The 23440-nt window shown below is 41.6% G+C and overlaps 1 protein-coding gene across 8 annotated transcripts in view; it reads right to left on the minus strand.

The window, feature by feature from the left end:
- RARB (retinoic acid receptor beta) overlaps positions 1 to 23440 on the minus strand; it is a 331295-nt gene that overhangs the window by 28639 nt on the left and 279216 nt on the right. For all 8 annotated transcript variants that reach the window (XM_083825372.1, XM_083825375.1, XM_083825373.1 and 5 more), the window contains one exon: positions 17283 to 17424. In XM_083825372.1, the coding sequence (XP_083681498.1) occupies positions 17283 to 17424 (142 nt within the window). The remainder of the gene's footprint in view (positions 1 to 17282; positions 17425 to 23440) is intronic.

The following is a 23440-nucleotide window of genomic DNA, read 5'->3' on the forward strand; positions in this document are numbered from 1 at the left end:
GGCAGCCATCCCTTTCCCTGGTCAGTGATGAACTCCGAAGGAGCTTTGGGAATCAATCAGTCCATCCCGGGAGGTTTCCCAGACTTGCAGGGCTGCGACTAACTTGCTGCACAGTGCTGACCTGGGGGAGAATCCCCCTGAAACTAAAATCCCCCGGGAACTGAAGTATCGTTGTGGTTGCCATCTACTTTTTCATCTGCCAAAATCCCAGTGGATTTACTAGTAACTTCTTCAGCTGTCTAGATAAAATTCTGCATACAGCTGGTTAAACTGAAATAGTCTGGGGAACTGGACAGCTTTTATGGAACAGCAGTGTCTAAACACATTAGCTAAAAATATACACAACCACAAACACGACGTGATTATTCTTTCTCTTCCTTACAGCTGAAGTGACTAAATGCATACACAGCAGTTGAAAAACACTTCTAAATAGTCAGCCTGACATTAAATTTCTATTAATCTACACTACAAAAAATAGCACAGTTGTTTTTCACAGGCTGGGTAAAGAAAAACTCCTAAATTTCAAACTCTGAACTTTCAGTCAGAAGTCACTAAGAGGCCATTAAATCTGTCTCATCTGATTTCAGCTCTTCAAGTGCCCTTTCGAGCTACCTTCTCAAAGCAACTGCCCTTTTGAGCTACAATCTTGAAGTCTGGTACACTAACTCTTTATGGATAACCGATTACAGGTAAAAATATCCTGAACCTGACCTTTCTCTCCAAGGTCACCAAAAGGTAAACCAGTCTACTCATCTACAAATATTACATTAATTTCTCTTATGAGACAGTCATGGTAGTAGGATGGCTCGCAACTAGGAGAACTTGGGGTTATCCAGTGTCATCAATTCAATTTGTTGGACGTTATCCAGGATTGCTGATGGCAAGGAAAGTGCACTGCTGTAAACTAAAACCAGACACTGCACTCTGTTTCTGCCTGGTATCTGGCCTGACTGTAGTCCTTCGTACAATTCAAAATGCTACAGCTATTTTACCCCTCATCCTAATAGGCACAAACAAAAAGAACTTGATTTGCTTGTTGCTGAACTGGTAAGCTACCTATGACAAACTGCAACTTCTTTCCTGACAGCAACACGAACAAACTTTTTTTAACAAAACAACTTTCCAATAACAAGTGCGTTAATTCAGTATAATGAATGAGACTCAGCTACGGTACAAATCTGGGCTTTCTGATTATACATGACAAAACGGATTGTATGGACAGCAAATCAAAAGGCTTCAGTTCTGTTGGGGGAAAGAAAGGAGATGAGCCGGCACCCCTTCCCTTTGGTCACACATGGCCACTCAGCACCCAGGGCAACAGCTCCTGTGAAGGATGAACAGGAACACCAAGATGGTGTGCCGTTTGCATTTTTCCCTTTCGTTAAGGCTGGTTTCATGCAGTGAATGCAATTTGGCTTTCCCCAAACAGGGTTCAGTCCTATGTTATTCACCAGCTTTAAAAATAACAGCCCCAACTTCCCACCACTACTGCTTAAGTTGTGCAGTGGTGCTACTCCACCGATCTCAGCAGAGTCCTATTAGTGTAAAACTACAGTAACGTAGTGGGAGATCAGATCTAATATCTCTATCTGCAGATGGGTAATACCGCATTCATAGCTAAGTTTCATTTCTTTGTTTTGCCCCCAAGGCTAAATTTCACATTTGTACCTCCTGGTGTCTTGTGCAATTGTGTAAAGGTGCATCTAGCAGGAGAGCTGCCAACTGACAACACATTTGAAGAGGCCTGTGTACACTGCGTATTTCATCAAGCACAAAGAATACATCGCCTCGTGCAACCGTAAATTGAGCTCATGAAGGTGGAGGAACAGTTGTTCCAGATGTGTTTTGAGAAAGGGAGCTGTAGTCTTGAACCACAGTGCTAGCCTGCATTACAGCCTAGGCAGCTTGCTGCCCCGGCCTCCCACTAAGCCAAGAATAATAAAATCAAGCAAACAGCTCAGCTACTATTTACCTATTCCTCTGAAGGTAATGTGGAAAACACGCCACTATGAACACACAGAATTTTTTTCCTAAGGATAAAAGCTTGTTGATACGTCTGGGAAAAAAAAAAAAAAAAGAGATCGGGAGGTTATTTCCAGTTCTCAATGCTTTCGGGAAGACAGCGCGGCTCTGCAGCAGGGGGAAGGCAGCGCTCAACCCCCCTGCCAGGGCTGCTGCTAGATGACCTGCTCTTCCAGGAGAGGCAGCCTGGCAGCATGAGATGGGAAGGAAAGCACTGTATTTCTTAGCTAGGTGGACCCAAAAGCACTGGAAGAGCAGATAAAAAATATAGCGCTGAAGCCTCGCATCTATGTGCAGTCCCACACAGCTGCTGGGCACGTGGCAGCATCTGCCCCTGGACTTGCTCTGCAACTGGGTCCTATTTTTCATTAATAATGCTTGCCATTAAATTGGTTTTGCCGTAATATGGAAAGAATGGTTTAATCAAATGGTAAAATAATATGCTCAAACAATGCGTTTTGTTTACTTCTGCTCCCTTTCCAAAAGCTGAGCAATTGGAATAAAAAATCTGTAAATTTGTTGGTGGGGAGTTCTTACTTTTTTTTTAATTACGTTGTCCTTTTTTCACAAACCATAACCTAAGGAGAAACAAAAGACAGGTCAGGGGGCTGCTTTTTACTCCCAGCCACAGGACTGTCAGCTCTGTAGAAGGCTAAAACTGAGCCGCAACACGCTCCCTGGTCAATGGGAATAACACACGCCGGCCACGCTGGGCTGGGAGCACTTGGCTGGCCACGTCCCCAGCTTCCCGTAAATGCAGGGCTGAAGCTGGCGGCTGACACAGGTAAACAAATTCACTTTCAACCTTGGCATCCTGCTGCCCACTCTGAGGCGCTGCACAGGCAAGCTGAGGCTCTTCAAATGCTTCTGCCTCTCGCTCACAGCTCATGCCTGGGGTCTCTGAGCTTGGGAGAGCACCAGGTTTACTGCGACTCTTCAAAGAAGAAAGTACATAGTAGACAAAGACTGCTGCTTGTGTGTTTAATAAATACTGTTCTGTCCATAATTCACACAGGCAGAAATGCTGCTTTTCATGTATGAATGCAGATCCTCCAGACATCTGCACTCGTGCTTTATGTAGTGGCAGGAGCATTGTGGCAGTATGGGGTCTAATTCCCTCAACACACCTGCAGAAACCTCAGCTGCTTCAACGCTCCTGTTAGGACATGAATCACTCCACAAGCCTGCACCTAATTATCAGACTGTCTATTTTGATATATTCTATCTTTTATGTACAATGCCAAAGAAGTCCTTTAAAATATGTTCCAGCTACTCTTCCATTAAAAAAAAAAAGGAAAAAAATAATTAAAAAAAAGCGCTTTCTTATCTGTGGTCTTAAGTTCTGAAATAATAGGAGCAAGTGGACCTGATTATTTAAAAAAGAAGGCATGGTAGCTACTACAGGACTGGCTGAAAGAACGTAATTCTGCCAGACAGGGTCAAGTAGCATCAAATCCTGATTTCTCCATAAGATTTTTTTAAATATCCCCAGTAATGCCAGCACATAACCTTTCCACATTAAGTGCTTTCACAGTACACCAGACCAGTCTGATCTAGCGAACATACAAGGAGCAAAGCAGACAGACACTTGTTTCCAGGAAACAGCAAGATACTAAAAAAAGAAGCCTTTTTATTGTTGATTTGAAATCAAAGTGATTACTGAGGCCATTGCAACTTCCAGCACAAGCCTTACTGCACACAAGGGAGTTCGTTTTGAGAAGGCAAACAGGCGGCGGGTCACCACAGAGTTAACTCAATAAAATAATAATTTCTACTTGGATAAACTGACCTAGTTTTCCCAGACTTCTCTATGAAAACAAAGGATGCAACTTGGACACTAGATGACGTCTGAAATGGAAGCCAAGAGCTGGGTAAGGAGCCTGGACTCAACGCACAGCCAGTCCTTCATTAAACGAGGGTGGTGGGCCCCGGTTGACAGAAGCTTGCGTTACAGACAACTACTGCACAGCATAGGATTAATTGGCATTACCGGCAATTTCTACTCACACCTTAACTCACTGAGACAAGGACAAAACTTCCATGGCCTTCAACAGTGTGGGACTGGGCCCTGAACTTATCACACACAGGTTCGGCACCTTCTTCCAGCAAGGATGGCCTTCTAAGACGACGACTTTTTAGGAGAGGTCCTCAGGATATTGCTGCTGGGGAACACCCCTGATGGGCAGCACGAGCTGGAAGCCGGGATTTCCAAAAGCGGAGCTTTGTTCAGTTTGTGAAAGAGCCCAGGAACAGCTGCGGGACTGCCCCGAGCCGCAGGCCGCGCGGCAGACATGTCGCAGGCGAGCCCGGCTGGGCCCGGGACACGCAGCTTGGAGGACAGGAACCGACAGGGATCCGTGCCGGCCCCCTCGTAACTCATCCCCAGCTTTTGCAAACCTGAACAAACCGCAGTGCCGACAACTATGCGTTCTGGGATTCGAGAGAGTGTTATTTTTCAGTGAAATGCTGTTGTGCTGGAACGCCTCCAACCAGCTGAAGTTAAACAATTTGCCCTGAGTAAATCTTCAGTGGAGGGAAAACCTAAATGTATGAAGAGAAAGAGGCCTGCCTCCCCCTCTTTTCTAATCCATCGCACAGCATTAGATTAAATACTCATTATAAATACACATAATGAAGTGTTAAGACTGGGATATTTAGTGATTCCCCTTAATTGCCTTACTCTTCCTACATTTCCTGGTTTCTAGGGAATATTTTAAAATGTCCCTCATCCATTATCGCTCGGCTCATTAACCACGTGGTTATCTTCCCACCTCATCCCCCAAACTAAGAAAAAAGACCCCAAAACTCATAAGGCTTAATTCTGCATACCCTGTGGAAGGCAGTTAATGTATCTGTATGATTTTATACATGTTCACGCCTTGCCATGCATAAATTATGCTACAAAAAATGTTCCTAATAAACTAGTAAAATAACTAATAACTGACTTAGAAAGCAGCAGGAAATGTTGCCAAGAAAAGGTTTTGACTGTCTCTTTAGTACAAGGAGGACTTAAGCCCTCAGCTGAACTAAAGGAGTAAAATATTTCTGCTTATTCTCTTCTCTCTGTGCAATTTTCACTTTATGGGAGTGGGTTGAGCATAATGGAGTTGCCTTACTTTAATAACAACTATCTTCCCGCCTTTATTTGTTCTCTCTCTCTTTTTATTATTTGCACTCCTTTTCCACTTAAAATTATACTCTGGATGTTCTGATTTAGTAGCAGCGTTCACCCAAAGAGGCATCCAAAGAGAAAAAATAAGTACTTATACATTGAGCTTCTCCTTCAAGCTACAGGCAAACTGAGTGCCCTCCTTGTAGAAGAAAACTGTCAAAAGGCTCTAACAAATTAACAGTTTTCCATGTCACTTGTTACAGGGATCTGGACTGTACGAATTTGGTCCCTGAGCTCTTGATGGCATAATCAGACAATGTGACAGTACAACATGGACTGCAAGACAATACGCATTGAGCTCTGGACTTCTGCACCCGAGTTTATGAGACATCTAATTTGAAACACGAGAGCCCAGGCTTACTCCCTGTGCAATGGAGACAGATCAGCATCGTCAGAGGACAATTTAAACTTCACTAAACTCTAATACTTCATCTTCCAGTATCAACAATTCTGTATCAAAAAAAAGCAACCTTCTAATAAAATTTCAGAAGTGACACTTCTTTCAGTAGCTCTTCTCCACTATCGCTCTTGTAGAAATAAAATAAACCATCTCACAGATGACCTCGAAGTAGTGTTATAGCAAGCAAAACAGGGTCAAGTTACTCCTTGCATGGAAAGAGCAGCTCACACAGCTACGGTACAGTTAGGGATGCTGCACATGCAAGGTGCAACAGCTTAGCATGGAGGATGCTCACAGATTTATCTTCCAGGGCCTCCTCTGTCGATGCATCTATGCTAAAAATGGGTAAAATCTGTGCAATGCCAGTTTCTGTCTTCTTGGTACGTACAGAAAACTCTCATGCATTAGCCAAAATAAACATACTATACTCAAAACAATGAAAAATAATTTTCAATCTTTACTGTGCCACTGGGACATCCTCTAAAAGTACACAGCATATGAAAACAAGTGAAAGTACTGTGCACTATAAAAGCACAGGTAACTCATGGATTCTTATGAAACATTATGGTATTTCCATAAACCCCTGCAATTCTTGACAATTTCCATTTTTCCCACATCTCTTCCACTGTGTTACCATTTCAATACACACAAAATAGTGCACATTGTAATTGGCTAGCTGGAGTTAAAATGGAAACAAATAAACCAGAACTTTTTTCAGGACAGATGAGAAGTAGTAGTAGATTTGCAGCAGCACTCGGGTTTTGACCAACATTCAGAAACCTGCCAATGACTGACAGAGAAGGAGACGTAACAGGCGAAAACAGCATCTCCAGATCGGCCAGAGAGTTGAGGCATTATGGTCTCTCTCACTCTTTCAAATGCACTGTGATCTCTTCACCAAAATTATCTGTGAAGTGAATGAAGCACATCCCTTTGCCAGAGATAACAGAGGTGACATGGCACCTTGAGCCATTTGATGAATTACACATGTGCCCATTGCTAAAGAAGAGATGGAGTCACGCCTGCAACATCTTTAAAAAGCTTTCCCTCATCTTCCAGTATCACTCAATTTCTATTTGTAATGTTTTAATTTGTTCTCACTTCTAAATTTTCTCATTTGATTTAATGCTTTCTTTTCAGACTCTCAAGTTTTATGGGAAGAGTTTCCCAGATTTAAATTCACTGAGTTCTGACTCCAAGACTCAAGGTAGAATTATCAACCTACTTAACGTGGTAAAGAACAATCCCAAATGCAAAATGCGCGACACTATGCCAGCAATCCTTCTTCCCACAAGCTTAAAGACTAAAAATGTTTAAAAGTATAATGCTCTGAAAACGATACAAATGTAATACGCTTTGTTAGTCTGTCATTTTAAATGGTTTGTAAAGTCTTCCCTCAAAGGATTTGACTTAAATCATTCATTAACTTGAGGCTGATGGCTTTGTCCTGGAAAGGAGGAAGAACATGAATTTCTCAAATGTAACCCAATTTCCTAACAGAAACAAAAACAACCTGATAAAATTCAGTTACCAAAAGCATGTATCGTACTCCAAGCAGAAGCGTAAATAAATTAATTACAAAGAGGGCTCAGTCAGCAAAATCCAACTTTATGAGGAGTGTAAATTAACATTTCACTTGCTTAAAAGTTTAAAAAAAGAAAGCAAGAAAGAAAAGTAGGTCAGCATGTTTCCCCAGCATGTCTTTCTGACTCCATTAAAACTGTCTGTCAGATGACTAACCAAGCCTGTAATCCAACTAAAAGCATGTTTGCTTTCTGTTGCACTTTTTGCCAGGGGAAAGGAAGAATTCCACTCAGCTTTAACCCTGAAATTCAGGTAAACATCTTGAAAAGTCAGATAATTTCCTCACATTTACCTACCAAATCCATTTGTATCGACAACAAGCAACTGGTTATGGATTCACGACGCTGAGAAACAATCCCACAGATGATTAAACGCTTATAGGCCTTAGGCAGTGCCCACAGGGATATAAGCTACAATTTTTTTAAGTCATTTTCAGAACTGCCTCTCTGTGTGATTGACAGACTTTTCATAAGACTTCAAAATTTAGAGTTTTCATAAGACTGAAAAAATTAGAGTTTTCACATAAGCGTGCCAACATGCAAAGAAGTACTGGAATAAGGTGAGACAGGACAAAACTGTTGCTGTTAACTTTCATGGGGCCAAAGGAATTTGAAAATCCCAGCACCTTATGATCTCTTTCCTTTTGCTATTAACAGCAGAATGATATTTAAGTTAGGATAGGAAGGGTGTTATTTCTCCTGCCGTCTAACTTTAAAAAATCCTGCACACTTTCCATGTGAGCACTAAAGAACTGGAGATTAACTGTTCCAATGTATTTTAAATTGAGCATGTGATACCGAGTCAAACCGAAAACAAATCACAGCTATTTTTAGAGCACGGTCCTAGGGCGGCTAGCATCCCTGCAGGAGGAACTGCAATGTGTCAGCTGGCTTATCACTGGTGTGGCAATGGAAAACTCCCTCTGCTGCAACAATTCATGCAGTGGGTGAAAGCAAGCCATCTGAGCCTGACAGTGTCAGCAGAGGGAAATCCATGGCCTCATCTACTTAAGTAAAGATTTTCCTAGAGAGTCTGAGAGCTTACTGGTTTCTGAGTGGCTTCTTTTTATCTTCCATGCCATCAGCACGGGAGTCAGTTTCCACTGAGAGGCCCGCATGGTCTTTGTTCCTTTGCCTTCTGCAGAGAAACCCCCCCTATGCAAGACCATCTCCACTGAAGGGATCACGAGGAAAACGGAGGAGTAAGTTTGCAAATACAAAACGTCAGGAAGATGTGAGCATTCTCACATGTTTCTTCTGCAAGGAAGGACCAAGCACGTGTCTCTTCTGATACTGAGTCCTCCGGGCACTTTCGGGTTGCTGCTGCTCAGACTTCTCAGAACTCTTGGGAACAATTTATTGCACTTCTCATGAACCTTGGCTACTGCAGATAACATTTTCAGGTTGGCCTGACAACCAAATAAGCCATGTTTAGCTTCAAGGTCCAGGACACTGGCAATTTGCTCGTTCCCAGACTGATATTTATCTCATCAACATTTCTTCATCCCTCAGATTCAACATCCCAAAATAAGAAATGCGTTCAAAGGGTGAAAAAATGCGCAGCAATAGGCAGCAGAGAGACCGCAAGGTGCCAGTAGAAAGCACAACCAAACGGCACAATGGCAATTAGGCGAAAGAGATGAATCAAAGACGCCCCATGCCCCTGAACAAGAAAATGATCCGAATGAGGAATAGGAAGCAGTGAACTGAGTGCATAAAGAAAGAATGGAGACTCTGAAACAAAGCTTTTGAGGTCATGGGATTGGGGTCTCAGCAGTTATGTCTGCATGACCAAGCAAGCGTGGCCTCAGCCCTGTGCTTTGGAGCGCGTGGGCTGGGCAGGGACAAGCTATTCCACATTTCCCATCTGCTCTTACAACAACATTGCCTGGCACAAGGCAGAGAGGATAACCCAGGGCTTTCCTGCCATGAAAACAGTGGGGATACTGAACTCAAGCAGAGGTAGAGACAATGCATACAGTCAGCATCTTTGTATGTACAATCGGGAATAATGCTACAACAACCCAGCACATCCCGCAAAATTGAAGTGGGGGACAAGAAATAACAGAAAAAGGCCGCAGAAATAATCACATCCATGTGAAGTGAAAAAACGCAAAGGTGTGATATGAAAAAAGTCTGAAGTTATGCCTGTTTCAGTGCCGCTACCCGTCCCCACAAGAGTCAGACCTCTGGAGGAGGTGGCATGTGGCTAGACTGCCACAGAAACCTGACCTGCTAACACCAAGGGAGACATAAGCCAACCTACGGGTCTGATTAGATGTGCTTCCTTTAAAATAAGGAAGGGTTCGATCGTGTCACGGGACTTTGATAAAGCCACTGAATAGTAACACGTACTTCACTTGAGTGTGCTGCAGATTTAAGTCCTGTCTGCTTTGTAGAAATTAGACTGTATGTGCTTTATACTTTTCACTGGCTCTAGTTATCTCTGAGTTTCACCTATTTTGAAAGAAAAGTTATGCATACTCTTTGTCATCCAGCTGAATTTCTTCCACAGGAGAAGATCAAGAGGCATTCAGAAAGTCCAGAAGTTCGTAACATCTAATTGACACCTTTTCTTTTCTTAAAAGCCATCTGTTTCAGAGCATTACTGGGTACTGCAGTGAAAATGATTAGCATAATAACTTCAGAAGTGCCACAACTTTAATAAAACACCTTGTTAAGCAAAACGTAAGAAGGGCGCACATTCGCAGTCATTGAGGATTAGAATTTATGGACGCGGACAAAGGCTGCAGAAAGCATCTGAGCCCCGGTAACTTCTGCGAGGATCCGTGTTGTCATAGAGACAGCAGAGAGCAATGAAAAGTTCACCACGGTAGCTATACCTTAGTGAATAAGTCTTAATGTAACTTCCAGCTGAGGACATGTAATCAATCTCCGTATGAGCTTATTGAAGGAATTCCCTTTATGCTTACTCAGTCCTCAAGAGCCCAAAATGAGGGAAAAGGTTTTAAAATATATATATTTTATTACTTCTAAAGACAAGCCAAGGCCCAGTGCTTCCACTGGATTAAAGGGAGGGAACAAAAAGATAACTGTTTCCTTTGAACGAGAAATGATGTGAAACATGAAAAACTTGACAAAGACATTCAATAATATTTTTTTTAAAAAAAGGATGTAAAGAGTAATTCTAGGGCAGCCAGGCAAGACCAGCCATGTGCAATGGTGTCTTCTCTTTCCCCCAGAGACCTCCCCACCGAGGTGGCCCCAGCATCTCACTGCCGCTCTTCTCCCCGCAGTCAGGTCTGACCGTCTCATCCCCTCTTACACTACCAAACGCAGGAGTTTCCCTGCTCTTCCTTCTCTCTCCATGCCTTTCTCCTGGCATCTCCCCCCCTGGCTGTGCTAGACCCCTGGTTTATTTTCCTGGGGGCAGAAGCACTTTCTCTCCCTCCCTGGGTCCCTGCTTGTGCCTCCAGGCTCAGTTCCACCACCTGGGAGGTTTGGGCCGCTGGAGCCGACAAAAAAGAGCAGAGAAACAGTGCCGGGGTTGTTTGTTGGCTAGGGTCTTCAGTTCTTAGCTTACACAATTACGGGTTTTGTATGTGAGGAAGAAATTGCAGTGCTAGCGTGTCATGATATAAAGCTGCAGCGATTTGCGTAATGCCTGAAAGGCAATGAGCAGAAGAAAAAGAGAACCTCAGAACTCTATTCATACTTCTCCCTAACATTTTAAGATATAAAGATCAGACTAATTACCAAACAGTCTTGACTTGAGCAGGGTTCACTAATCATGCTCTGCTTGAGGAATTAGGAGAGAATTTACTTAGCCACATCATGAAAGGTGCCAATAAATTGTTCAGCTGGAGAGTTAACATAATAAAAAAAATCATTTTTTATGTTATTTTCTTTAGCAGTTTATTAATTGCTGCCTGAAATACTTTTCTGAAACACAACGAGCTGCAAATGAATTCATGGGCTATTAATCTGCCGTACATGGCACTGGAGGGAAAGCTCATTAGGTGAGTTGATGCAATTACTGCTATTACATAACCATCTTCACAGAACATAGAGTAAATTATGAATAATAACATTCAACCTAAGTTGCTCCTTCAAACATTAAAGCTGGCAAGTGAAAGCCATGCAAAATCAGGGGGAAAGGCTAAAATACCAAAGAGGCAGACCCCTCTGAAAAGAAGAAAAGCCAAGCAGATCTGCTTCTTTTAAGACACCAAATCAGTGCAAAAAACAAAAGATGTTTATTTAACTATGGGAAACAGCATGCAACAAGTAGATTACAATAGAATTTTAATCGTATATAAAACATTTTCAGCCACCCAGCATAACAAAGTGTGCATTATCTCTGGCAGAGGACAGACTGCAAGGACTGTCCTGGTTTTTGTAGCAGGGAGATCCTTTATGTTGCTTTGCTCTGATCTTATAAAATCCCCCCATCGATGGGACTGAGCATTTGGCATTAATTTTTAAATTTTCCAGTTTCTCAGACTGAAAAAATAAATACAAGCATTCCTATCTGATCAGAAACTGAAAAAAAAACATGCAACCTTAATGAACAATATGAAAAAAATGGGATCTGTATGGCTTGTTCACTGTCTTCCCACCATCTAGACACTCAAGTTCTTAATTTCTTTGGCATTTTCACAGTTTACCTTTTTCGCCTTCAAAGCACTTACAATACAAGGTCTCCGAGCTCCTGTAAAAAGGGTCATCATTTTCACCTATCAAGATAGGAAAACTAGTCTAATCAGCCTGTAACATTTGCAGAGAGGAATTAGTCCCAGAACAGAATTCAGGGTTTTGTGATTTCTACTTTGATATTTCAGTCATGCCTCTTGAGAAACCAGTGAGCATCAGCAGGCAAGGTAACTACTCTGGAATGTCTGAAAAAGCCCCCAGCCACTGTGTGGTATTTAGATACCTAGTTAAAAATCTAGCCCATAGCAAAGCAGAAGCAATTCTTAAATCCAGTACACTTACTGCTGGGGAAAAAAAAAAGGAAAAAAAAAAAGAATTAAAAACACTTCAGTTCTGAGTAAAAGCATTTAAGTGAAGATTACATGCATTTTAATTAATTCAAGTTAAAATTATGTTAGTGCATCTGCATGAGCTTCCGAAACGTAACTACACAGACTAGCCCTCTACTCAACAACTCACTGGAGATGGAATTGCAGTTCAATAAGGGGCCTGGAAGAAAATGAAACAGGCACATAAAGTAAAAAATACAAACACCACAGCTCTTTAAGTTGATGCTTCCTGGTTGTTGATTTAAACCAGAATTAAAATAAGTAAATCAATTCATTCTATTGTTCAGTAGCAGAATGTAATCGCCATGTTCTGAGAAACATGAACATTTAGATATTATAAGACTTTGAAGTCTGCGACAAAAAGCAACAGACATTTCTGAGCAAGTTTTTAAAAAAACAACAAATACAGAACACAAAATCTGGATTCTCTCCACTTCATGGTAATTCCCCTGCATTCCCTCCCTTCCTCCAGGGAGGTTAATTGTAAGCAGATTTACAAATCTGAACATTGCTTCAGTGCACTGAAGCAATCTGGAACAATAATTCTGTGCCTTTATAAACATAATTTAGCTCTATTAGAGCTCACTGCGGATGAGGTTTGTGCCAGCACAGAGGGCTTTTCTGCACCACACCACGGTACGTGGGCTGGGTGTTTGTCTGAGAGGGACCCAACAGATCGACAAGCACAGTGGCGGTCCTTTCAGGCTGCAAATTTTCTAGAAGAGGGAGGATGGAAGTGGAAGAGCTGCTAGGCTAAGATGAGCAGTTGTGGCAGAAAGAAGCTCCATTTCCCTTCCTCCATACCCTGGAATAAATCCAGTTTAGGTTTTCTTTAAGGGTAGGTTTCACCTTACAAAGCATACATTCCAGCATCCTCCTTGAAAGAGCCCACTATCATTTCAGACTTTTGCCCAGTTTCCCACACGCTCCCTTAATTGTGCAAGGCAGCACCATCCGTGTGACCCCGCGCTAGCTCCCAAGCACTGAGGTCCATGCATCCCGACAACAGACTGCTTCTTGCTGACACCTGGGGTCAGGCCAAGGATGATGCTTCAACAGCAGCTTAGAGATCACGTAATCAAAGGGCAAAGGTTAGTTTCCTAAGGCTCTCCATCACATAATGAGCCACTGTCAGCCTCAGTAGCCTTCTCACTTCAGTGACAGCAAACAAACAAATCCTGTGTGATTACAATTTGTCTCTACATGTCAATTAAAAAAAAAATTAACAGACTGGAAGGGTAAAAAGGACAGAAATGTTTTGGAATTGGTATCAGAGCCTCAGCTGCACCTACACTCTCCTGAACGAGCTTCTGGAGCCCCACAAATGAGCCCCACAAGTGAACTTAGAATAAACCTGAAAGCTGAAACATCACCAGTGGAGGGGTTGGCTGAGGGCTGTTCTATTTAGAGGTGCAGCTCCGGATGCAGGGGGCACTAGCTCAGGAGTTTCTGAAGCAGGGGATCTGACAAAAGACAGCAAGGCTTTATTTCAAGCCGTGTTTCGCGCTGTTTTAGGATGATGATAAGACAGTCATCACTGAATCGCTTCCCCTCACACCCTTTGCCTTGTCTATTTGGAGCACAAACTTTGCAACAGCAACTACCCAATGAAAGACAGTCCCTGCACTAGTGGGATCCAGTTTCAGCTGGGTCCTGCAGATATGATCATAATACAAATAGCTCCACTGCTGCCCTGGAGGCGGACTTGTTATTGACCTCTCTTGATCAGATCTGGGGACTAAAATGGGGTCGAAGATAACTTTTTTTCCCTATACGAACAAAACAACCTATAAAGAGATGCAAATTTGGTGCATTCCTTTGTCGTCTCACTTCATTCTCTAAAACAAGATAAAAGCATACAAGAAATGCTCAGTGTCTGTTCTCTTCCAACATGTTGTATCTCCATCTTTAAGTTCTTGCTTATTACACTGGCTAGGCAGCCAGTTCTATCTCTGATGTTTGTGTGTAATGCTCATTAAACTCAAAAGGAGTTGCATATGTAAGTACTTTTGCATGCCCTTTAAACGCAGAACAAATGAAAACACGGCCATAGCATTTAAGCACGGATTACTCTGAATACTGAAATTTTGCATTTACTCCTCCTCAGCTCCTGGGAACAGATGCTGTGGTTCCTATTTGTGGCTGCCCACTGTGATTACTTTCCCCATTTGGGACTGGTTTGAACACTGCAGGCTTGTTTCCCTATGAGACTTCTCTGATTCTTTTCTCTGTCCTTTGTTCGAGGTTTTCATATTACAAGGTAACAGAACTGTAAGAAGACAGAAAAGCAAAATGCCAGGAAGTTACTTGGGGAAAAGAAAAGCCTCCATCTCCTTAAAAAAAAATAATAAAAAAAACCACTGACAAATGTTCCTTTGTTTACATAAACTTATCAAGAAATAGAGTTGAAACCTGGAGACATATATGAAAGAAGGTCAGATAAGAAAATAGTTTATCAAATCTCTTAAGAGTTGAAAAGCTACTGTTTATGAAGGGATAACACAGAATCACTTCAGACTTTTAAACCAAGAAAGCAAGACACACGGCAAACTGATGACATTTAAAGTAACTTCTCTATTCATCTGCATACACTTCCTACAGAAACATCCCTCACTTCTCCCCAGTATCCTCAGCGGTCCCCCTCCAAGCTGGTATCCCCTCTTTCGGTGCCTGTCGTGGTTTGAGATAAAGGCAACTGCCAAAGGGCAATTTCACTCTGTTCACCCTAAGAAACAGGCAGACCAAAACGTTAATTCTTGCTTGTAAAGCTCCAGCTATCCTATGAGAGAAAACCACCTATCACCTTAAAGGCAGTAAGTCTTTATCCTAAGTAACTTTGGTTAACATGTTAGGAATATTGCTGATATTTCCAAAGCCTACTCTGATGTGACGTTACAGCACTTAATAAGATTACTATTTCACGTCAGCAATAAATTCCTTAGGAATTCAAGGCCAGCAAACCCTGAGGCGAGGAAAGTGTCTTTTCTTCTCTCTCAAACTGCATCATGCTGGTTTTATCCACAAAAAAAGCTTCATATGCACAGATAAATATGCAGTCACATACCTAGGAATAATACCCTCCTCACTTCATCTTGCATCTTTATCTGTATTCAGCCTACCTCCTCCTTTACTCTTGTCATGGTCTCCATTCTAGTAAATTATACATCGTGTTTGTTATTATTGACCACTCTTTTTGCTAAAAAAGTAAAGATTCCTGGGCAGAGCTATTGCCATTGCCACAGTCTGCCTTCTAGGAATATCCAGACATTTCATTTACTATAAACGATAGCCTTAAGATTACTACTATGACAATGTACAGTATTGTCATACTGTGTTTCTCACCCTAAAACATCTAACAGGCAGTTAGGAGCTGTGGTCACTGGAGCCCGTAGCAGGTTACATAGACCTGTCAACACAAGACATCCTTTGTATGATGTTCTCCCTCCCGGACCTTTAGTCGAATGAAGTTGCACTTCATGCACACAAGAAAACTAGAAGCCCTAACAACAAAGGCAGTAAAGTCATGGAAATCCTAAGACCTCCTAGCTCCTCCAGTTCTTGAGACTTGATGTGGGGCCGTTTTCAGCAACTGTAATTTCAGATTTCCATGAGGAGAAGTTAGAAAAACTGCAGAGTGATTGTAAAGATGTATCTGGTTTGTTCTCTGGCTCCTCAGCACTCTTCCTCTGAGAGGAGAAGGAGATGGTAGGAGAGAGAAAAAGGATGCAACCAGGACAGATCAGCTTGGCTTTGGGACCTATTCTGCTTCTGTCCAAGGACGCAAAAGTGAACTACTGGGAAGCGTAATGCAATTTATGAAGGAAAAATGGTGAAGATGAGAATGGATTTAAGTCACAATTCAGTCATAAACATCTCATTAGCGTTAATTTTTTTCTCCAGTCTGTATGTCTCTCTAAGGAACTCCCGTGGGTGAAATAGAGTAAGGAAGTGGTATTGGGCAATTTTCTTCCTCTCTTATGCTCAAACTGCAAATTTCTGTAGTGTTTATTGTTGGAACTAACCTACTGAAATCAGGAACATCACTGATAGAAGTAAAAACCCTCAGCAACCAAATAAATCATTACACCAAAGATTTTTTTTTCTTACTGCCATCACTCCATTTAAAAATGAGAATCTTTCGAAAGCATTACACCCCTTAGAGACTTGAGAATGGCTTTTTTGGGGGTAGATTTCCATGCTTGACAGGGATATCAATAAACTGGAAAATGAGAAAAATCACATGCTTCTATCTGTATGTTTTAAAATGCTAATTTAAGGGGCAAAACCTAGATTTCTAGAAAAGAAGGCAGGGAAAGTTGTTTTTTCGTGTGTGTGCACTTGGCAGTACTTGCACGTAGTCAGGTTTACTGGCTTTGTGGGTTTAGAAGGGGATTAACCAGCTTGTTTCACCTTTCAGAGGAGCTCCAACAAGTAAAAACAGAAGACTCAAGGCCACTGTAACATTAACTCTGTAAAATGTCACAAACTCGTGCTAACACCAGACGAAGGACCTCTTGCACAAGCACCCACACTGGCACAAGCAGAAGGTGCAAGGCTGAAGAAGGCTGTTACGTGCTGCAAGAGGGCCATCAGGAGGCCCTTGGCAAATGACACCCTGGGCTGACAGGAGCAAAACTTGCCAAGCAGCAAAGCCACAAGCTGCTCTGCATGGCTGTGGGAGGACTGAAACAGATCTTAAGAAGCCAGTGCCATCTCGCTTATGCCCCTAGCCCCAGGAAGCCATTTCTAGAACACAGGGGAGATAATACAACCTTAAAGCAAGCATCTGCGATTTTGTTCCTTTAGAAAACCTGGTGAAATGACCCACGTAGAAGTTGTCGCATCCACACAGGTTGGCCACGTTGCACAGACAGCACATTGCACTATTTGGTCTTAAGTGACAGCATCTATGCCGCACAGTTAAGGACTCAGAAGTCAATAAAGTACATCTGAAGTTGTGTGCAAAGTTCAAACTCCTTTCTGTGCACATGAACACAGACACTGGCTTCAATTGCATAACTGTGTAATATTTTTCTTCCTTTGGGACTGTCATATATACTTAGGATATGACAAACAATAAATTGCTTCCGAAGACAACTTACATTCTTTGGACATTCCCACTTCAAAGCACTTCTGTAGTCTGCAGTACTGGCAGCGATTTCTGGTAACTTTATTGATAACACAATTTTTATCTCTATGACATGTGTAAACCATGTTCTTCTGGATACTTCTGCGGAAAAAGCCCTGAAATCAAGAAAAAAAGAAATTGAATAAACCTTTGAGCTTCCCATAAACCTTAGAGACAGACACTAACATTGCTTTAAAATAACAAAATAAAATCAAAGTTATGGTTGGAGTATGGCATCTTTAAAGACTCACTCTTTTAATAATTAAATATTGTTGTTGTTTTTTTCAACATAAAAACTCGTCTCTTAACTAAAAACTAATTAAATAATGCAACCAAAAGCCAAAATAAGCAAAACTACAACTAGTAACAGCACTCAGGAAATGAAGTCCTTAAGCTTTACATGAAGACTCAGATAAAAATGTTTTCATTTTTGGTTATGGATTTAGCAATGAGCCGGGTAAACAACAGCTCTCTTAATTGATCCACTTGGAAGTCAAATACTCATCCAACAACCAGGAGTCTCAGCCTAAAGATCCCATCTTTTTCTGTTAGCACACAGGTTCTCTATAGCTCGAATGCTGCACGTAAAAAGTGAAGTAATTTGAAATCCAGGTCTTTTAGCTGTCTGAATTCCTACAACAATTAATTAGGCTTCTGCAGGTGGAAGAGTTCCAGCATCAGGTTATTGAGTTGTGAACTTGTAAAAGTCACCAATTACAGCATTTTTCTTATTGAGATACAGCTGTGAAAATAATCATGTAATTATAATGATCTTGAACAGAAATTAAAGAGAACTAGAGGTCTGGTTTATACTTAAGGAACAACATTTGCCTGGATTCCTCCTTTCGCAAGTAAAAGAGAAAAACAGTCATAAATGGCAAGGTTAGCTGGCACAGAAAAAAAGGCAAAACCAAGTTAATTTCTTTATCTGCACTAAAAACCAAGCTGTAGATAATATCATATAATAACGAAGAAGAAAAAAAAGACGATTACTTTAAGCATTTGAGAAATCAACCCACAGATATTCAGTGAAAGTATTTCTGTAACAGGCATCTGGACACTTGACAGTACCATTTAACCTTCTCCATCAGATTTTGAAAATCATTTCAGTGAGTGCCAGGGTCAAATTTCAGTCAACACTGTAGCATTATGGAAGAATAGTTAGCAATTTAATATTTGTTGGAGGACTTGAGAGGTTAAAACTCTTCAACCAGCCACATGTTTACACCCCACGGGGAAGTGGTAAACTCGATGCCACAGATGATAGCTCTGTACCAACAATGCATTTGTCTGAAGATGTAATCATGGTGAGCTATAAAATTGGCTCTCCTAAATGCACTCACAGAGATATGCAGTAGTTCAAAAGCCCCAAACCCTATCGTTCAGAGTTAACTGAGAGAGTTTCTGGCCATACAATCAGGGAGTGGTAGGGCAGGCACAGTCAGTAAGGGCTGGTCATAAATTCCTTGCACACCCAACATGCTATAGATGCTAATGTTATGAAAATTCCTCAAATTCACTCAGAACTGAAAAATGTCTCCTTAATCACGTAACCCCTGGCAAGAGTTTTCTGTTCTTGCACAGGCAAGCCTCATCCTGACATTAGCTTCTCTGATTTAGAAGATACTTAATACAATCATCAAAGAGCTAACAAAAAATACTTCTTTCTCAAGCTACAGAACACAGCAGAATTATTCAAAGACAGTTGTTTAGACAATTAAAATGTTTAAAAATTATCAATAACACTGATATATTCCACACTTTGCTCACTAACATTGCTTTAATGTTTGCCAGGAAAATATGGTGTATACATTTGTTTACTTGCCGAGAAGAAAATTTATGGTAATATCCACTTACTATTTTCTTGCTTTGATATTTCTCTAATTGCAATGCCTGGCTTTGTGGTAATTGTTGACGATGTTAAGTAGAACTGTGAGAAGTCTATGACATCTTCTTGAGTTCAACAGACAGAAATTGTGAACTGTCCTGGTTCAAGGATCTCCATATGGCTTATTTAGTCACTGCTTTTTACGTGGCATGAGGTAGGGGAAGGCAAGACTGGTAGCTTCCCCTGCAGCCACTGTGGTTTAATCTACTGCTACATGTCACTGATGGGATAAGACTCCGAACATCAGCCTGACTCTGCAGGAAGCAGAATGGCCTGAACGAACAAATATGACTGTCGTGCAGCAACCGTCTCACCGTGCTGAACAACTGGAGTAATTTAATAAAAGCAGCTCCCAGAACCTCCTTGTTGTCTGCACGTTCCTTGGGGCACAGGCCGCCAGTCATCCATGCTTGAGCAACTTCAGATTTACTGAAAGAGGCACTACTTGAAACAAAATTCAAGAGTCAAAAGTGTCACCCAATACAGAGAAGAGAGGAACAAGCCTCCCTCAAATGTACCTGTAATTCACCCAAATATAGCCAGAGGTTAATGGCACCCACTGACTGATCATTTGTTCGGTTATTTAGACACAGGTTCTGCATCCTTTTAACCTAGGGTCTCATTACAACCCATCAGGAAGGAAAGTAGAGAAGGTTACCTCAGTCCTTAGCACACACAGTTGACCACACAGCCAAACGGGAAAAGGTGATCTGACTTCTGCAGATGACAAGCATAAAGCATTCATGAACTCATTACTAATATAAAAGGCTTAAGAGAACAAACCTAGTAAAAGCAGATATCCAGGATGAAATTAAAGGTTTCTTCAACACCCTAAGCTCCTCAGAAATATCCTACGTAAAGTGAAATAAATAGAAGAGAGTATTGTGTAAGTTTAGAATGCTGTTTTACAAACAATTTTCTTACACACGTATTTGATCTTCCTGGACTTACTCACAAAACAGAAAAAAAAATTGAACTTGTTAATGTAAAAATATTCATATAAAAAAGGTATAATGTGGTCCTGCTTAAAACGAAGGACCTGCTTCTCAGAGGAACTTTAGTGCCCGCCCCTAAGTACTTTTCTACCAGACAACAGTGGGATACTTTTTCTACTAAGATGTGTGGCAAGCTCATTTTAAAACCTTGACAATATGTCACTGAACAGATTTGATCTGTCTCTGGACAGGCACTAAGAAAAATGCCCAGATTATAAATATTATTTAGTTTCTTTGCATATGAAAGCCAAAACAAAACCATCACACGGGGGGTTATAGGCCATTCTTCAGGCACTAAATGGCAAGCAGCATTTGTTTAGCTCCGTGGTTCGGTTCTGGGAGCCGCCTCCACAAACCTCACGCTGCGCAGGCACAAGCGTGGGTAGGCACTCTGAGCAGGGTCATGCCCAGATTATTTCCCAAATCTGATGGTAGGCAAAGAAAAATATTTGCTCACGAGGAAAACCTCTATGCCAGATAACTGTTCAGAATGACGGGGGCTTTTCTCTCCGTATGCTTTCTCTCCCTCCACTCTGTCTCACCCCAAGTGTCAGGATTATAGCGCAGGCCATAAACGCAAATCAGACACTCTCCAGGCACCCGAAATAGCGAACATGCCTGGCTCGACGCCGTGTCACACGTGCAGCTAGCCCGAGGCCTCTGGGATGGGTGCAGAAGACGTGATTTGCACGCAGGCCCTGGCCGTGGCAGGAACGCAGGCTGCCATCGACTGCGGAAAATGGCCGCCTGCCTCCAGAACTGAAGGCCCGGCAGCCTGCACGCTTCCTCCTTTCTGGGCTTGCTCACGCTGCGCTACAGCAAAACCTAAATACAAACACTGCTGAGCGTATCCCCCAGCAGGTATGTGACAGGCTCGCACTTGAACGTGGCCCTTCCTCATCCCCCAAGTATTTGACTTGTTGCACCGCTGAGGATGTGACACACCGCCCGTGGCTGTGTGGCTTCCTGCTGATCCCGTCTCACAGACCGCAGCAAGAGCAGGAATGAGACGAGGCAGGAGCCCGCCTCTGTCCCTGCACAGGTACCTGCACGTCACGTCACCTGCTTTGGCTACCGGCACCTCTGCAGCCAGAGAAAACACCCATACTGCTTATCTCTCTTTTTTTTTTTTTTCTCTGTGTTCACTAAAAATAGCAAAGTTAGAAGCAGGCCTAAGTTTTCCTCCAGTGCTCCTTGTCAAGTGACTTGAACTCGAGCTCACGATCCGAACAGTTTCTTCAAAAAAAACATGAAAGAAAATACGAATGCAACCTAACCTAAAGATGTCAGAAATTTTGGAGGCAGCAAACCACCACTGTTTGTAAACTAATCGACTTCAAGCTCTTACAGGCTTTTGGAAAACGAAGTTACCACTTATGATAATACACTCACCTCAAAAGGAATCTGTTTTACTCAATATTTAAATGAAGAATGTTTTATACAAATATTTTAGCATTCCTTCCAAATTAACTCCCTGTGATGGGAGATGAGACACTCCTGTGCCAAAAACAAGCACAGATGATTCTTTGTAATTTAAAACGCACTACGAATATAAAGACAAAGACATTCTGTGAGATATAAAACGTTACTGTGGTACAAAACTGTTTTTGATAGCACCTACAAAGTACTTGAATTTCAAGTAGAAAAACCTACTAAGACCTATCAGGAACAGTGATTTGCTCTAATATTCCTTTTACCTACAACTTCTGAAAGGAGCACAGATCTTGTATTTTCTTTTAGTGAGGACAAAGAAGCTTTACAGAAATCACACTTTTGAATTAATTCTGTCCTTCTGAGCTGCTGTTACTGGCAGCCTGTACACAAAGCATTTTGGACAGACATTTCAATTTTTAATCTCATCTTTTCTGCACACCACGCCATGCTCCTCCCAAGCCCACCAATCTTGTTATCTTAATGGATGACAGATAGAGTATCACTCTGACCATGCCACATTAGGCATCCTCATTTACCCAGCGCAAGGAAAAAATGCTGAGTATAAATTATTCAGAAATCTATTGTATCAGCGTGTGTTCTCTGAGCATTCACCACTGGCAGAGCAGACAGATTATTTTTCACTTTTAATTGTGTTGATATCTTATCTGCTGCACTGAAAGCAGGGAGTGATACGTGAAACCATATGTACCAAGCAGAAAATAAACCCAGTTTACTAGGTCTATTGCTTAAAATTAAATAACTGATTTAGTCAACGTAACTTCAACGTGGTGCCAAATAAACCACTCCATCCCACTCACCACGTATTTTTGTAGTTACCTGTCAATGAATCAAAACTTAAAGATCTCAATTCAGAGGATATTAACTATTTCAGTGAGATCTGGAGTGCCATTATGCCACTGGTTATCTGAATACAAAGGAAGGAGTTAAGGCTAAGCCCTTAAAATGATGTTAAGTTTTCAAGCTGATAAAGTCTTACAGAATTGTTAGCATGAACTGCTACCCTTACCTATCTGAGAGGGAACCTATACAGTTCCCTGTCCTTCCCTGTCCAGTTGATTTTGGCAAGTCACATAATTTAACGCTGAAGTTATACACATTACATGAAGAGATGGATCATTTGATCTCAACAGCTTTTTAAAAATATTTTGCCAGCAGAGGGTATGCCAAATCTTTTTTCATAGATGTAGCAGGCTTAGAAGTTGAAAAATTGCATTGCAAGCCAGTGATAGAGTAATCAGCAGAGAAGGGCTATTGCTAGCTCAATCTGTTTAAACAGCCTGCTCAGTTCATCTGGTTCAGCTTTGATTACCCCCAAATACAACCAGCCAGCTATGACTCCTGCAGATTTAGAGGCTATTCTTTGGTAAATTTGCAAAATAAGCTTCTGAGTGAAGTGAATTGCTACTTTATCGTAAAAGAAACAAAGGAGTAGGAAAGACTTTCTGTGGTATGGTTTATCAGTTATTTATAAACTCTGACTGACTGAGCTTTGAAGGGAAAAATACAAAACAGAAACAGAAAAGAAACCCAGCTCATGACATACCTGAAACTTCTGCTATTAGCTTTACTGTGACATAGAGGACATGTTAGTATGCACCTTTCTATAGAGCAAACTTTTTTTGTGATACATAACCTCTTTTCAATCTATTTATTTTAGTCATTCAAGTAACCCTCTATCCTCGCTAGCCCTGTAAAGCTTGCATAGGTAAGGTAAGAACCCAGTCCCTGCTGTCTCTGGAGCATCAGCAAAGACATTTAAGCTCCCAGTGATGAGATCTGCACAAAACTATTTTG

This window comes from Anser anser (genome assembly GCF_964211835.1).
Source record: "Anser anser genome assembly, chromosome: 2".
Classification (NCBI taxonomy): Eukaryota; Metazoa; Chordata; class Aves; order Anseriformes; family Anatidae; genus Anser; species Anser anser.